This window comes from Nestor notabilis, unplaced genomic scaffold (genome assembly GCF_000696875.1).
Source record: "Nestor notabilis isolate BGI_N333 unplaced genomic scaffold, ASM69687v1 scaffold20682, whole genome shotgun sequence".
Classification (NCBI taxonomy): domain Eukaryota; kingdom Metazoa; phylum Chordata; class Aves; order Psittaciformes; family Psittacidae; genus Nestor; species Nestor notabilis.
In genome coordinates this window covers 14,320-15,500 of record NW_009918167.1, presented here as the reverse complement: position 1 = coordinate 15,500, position 1,181 = coordinate 14,320, and the positions used below count along the sequence as shown (strand labels likewise).

Genomic DNA, 1,181 nt, shown 5'->3' with positions numbered 1-1,181 from the left:
TGGGAGTGGTCGGATGCGCTGGCACAGGGTGCCCAGAGAAGCTGTGGCTGCTCCATCCCTGGCGCTGTTCAAGGCCAGGCTGGACACAGGGGCTTGGAGCAACCTGCTCTAGTGGAAGGTGTCCCTGCCCATGGCAGGGGTTGGAGCTGGAGGAGCTTTAAGCTCCCTTCCTACACAAACCAGGCTGTGATTCTGTGATTATCAGCAACTTCTCCCATGTGTGTAACAAGCAAAAGCCTCTCTGGGTTCCCACTAATGCCGTGTCCCCTCACCTTCAGGTCATGTCCCAGCAGCACATACCCAAAATGTTGATGTGATGCTCGTCAGTGCTGGCCGGAGCAGGAGCCATCCTCATTGGCAGGGCTATGGGGAAACTGCAGAGCAAATTCAGCATTCACACCACCAAATACAGGTAAAGCAGCACCAGATGATCGTGGCAGGGGGCTGGAACTGGAGGAGCTTGAAGGTCCCTTCCAACCCAAACCGGGCTGGGACTCTATCAAATAATTCCATGTCTGGCAGCAGGGTGGCCGATCTCTGCCTGGAGAGCAACTGGGAGCCCAGGGTGACAGCAGGGGGGACTCAGTGTGCTTGGCAAGGCGGATGTTGGGTGTCAGAGCTCAGGAGAGCTCAGGGCCAGGCTGGTGTCACTGGAAGTGGAGGCTGGTGAGATCAGAATTTCTGTTCTTCTTTGCACCAGCACAGAGCAAGTAAACACCTAAATATTTAGCAGCTCTGGAGGTGGAATAGGTCTACTCCATCCCACCTAGTCCAGGAGGTGCATTTGTCCATTCACAGCTTCTCTTTTGCTCTCTAAAGACCAATGTTGTCCGTCTCCAGCCCAGCCAGTGATGCCACCTCAGTCTCGCTGGAGCAGGGCACCCTGACCGTGCCCAGAGCATCCTGACCATGCCCCGGAGCATCCTGACTGTGCCCAGAACATCCTGTCTGTGCCCAGAACATCCTGTCCGTGCCCAGAGCGTCCTGACTGTGCCTAGAGCACCCTGACTGTGCCCCAGAGCACCCTGACTGTGCCCCGGAGCATCCTGACTGTGCCCAGATCATCCTGACTGTGCCCCGGAGCACCCTGACTGTGCCCAGAGCATCCTGACTGTGCCCCAGAGCATCCTGACTGTGCCCCAGAGCACACTGACTGTGCCCCAGAGCACACTGACTGTGCC

At 57.3% G+C, this 1,181-nt stretch overlaps 1 protein-coding gene across 1 annotated transcript in view; it reads left to right on the top strand.

The window, feature by feature from the left end:
- The first annotated feature begins 365 nt into the window (after positions 1-365).
- WDR31 (WD repeat domain 31) overlaps positions 366-1,181 on the top strand; it is a 6,132-nt gene continuing 5,316 nt past the window's right edge. The window contains exon 1 of the mRNA XM_010009589.1: positions 366-412. Within this exon, the coding sequence (XP_010007891.1) occupies positions 366-412 (47 nt within the window). The remainder of the gene's footprint in view (positions 413-1,181) is intronic.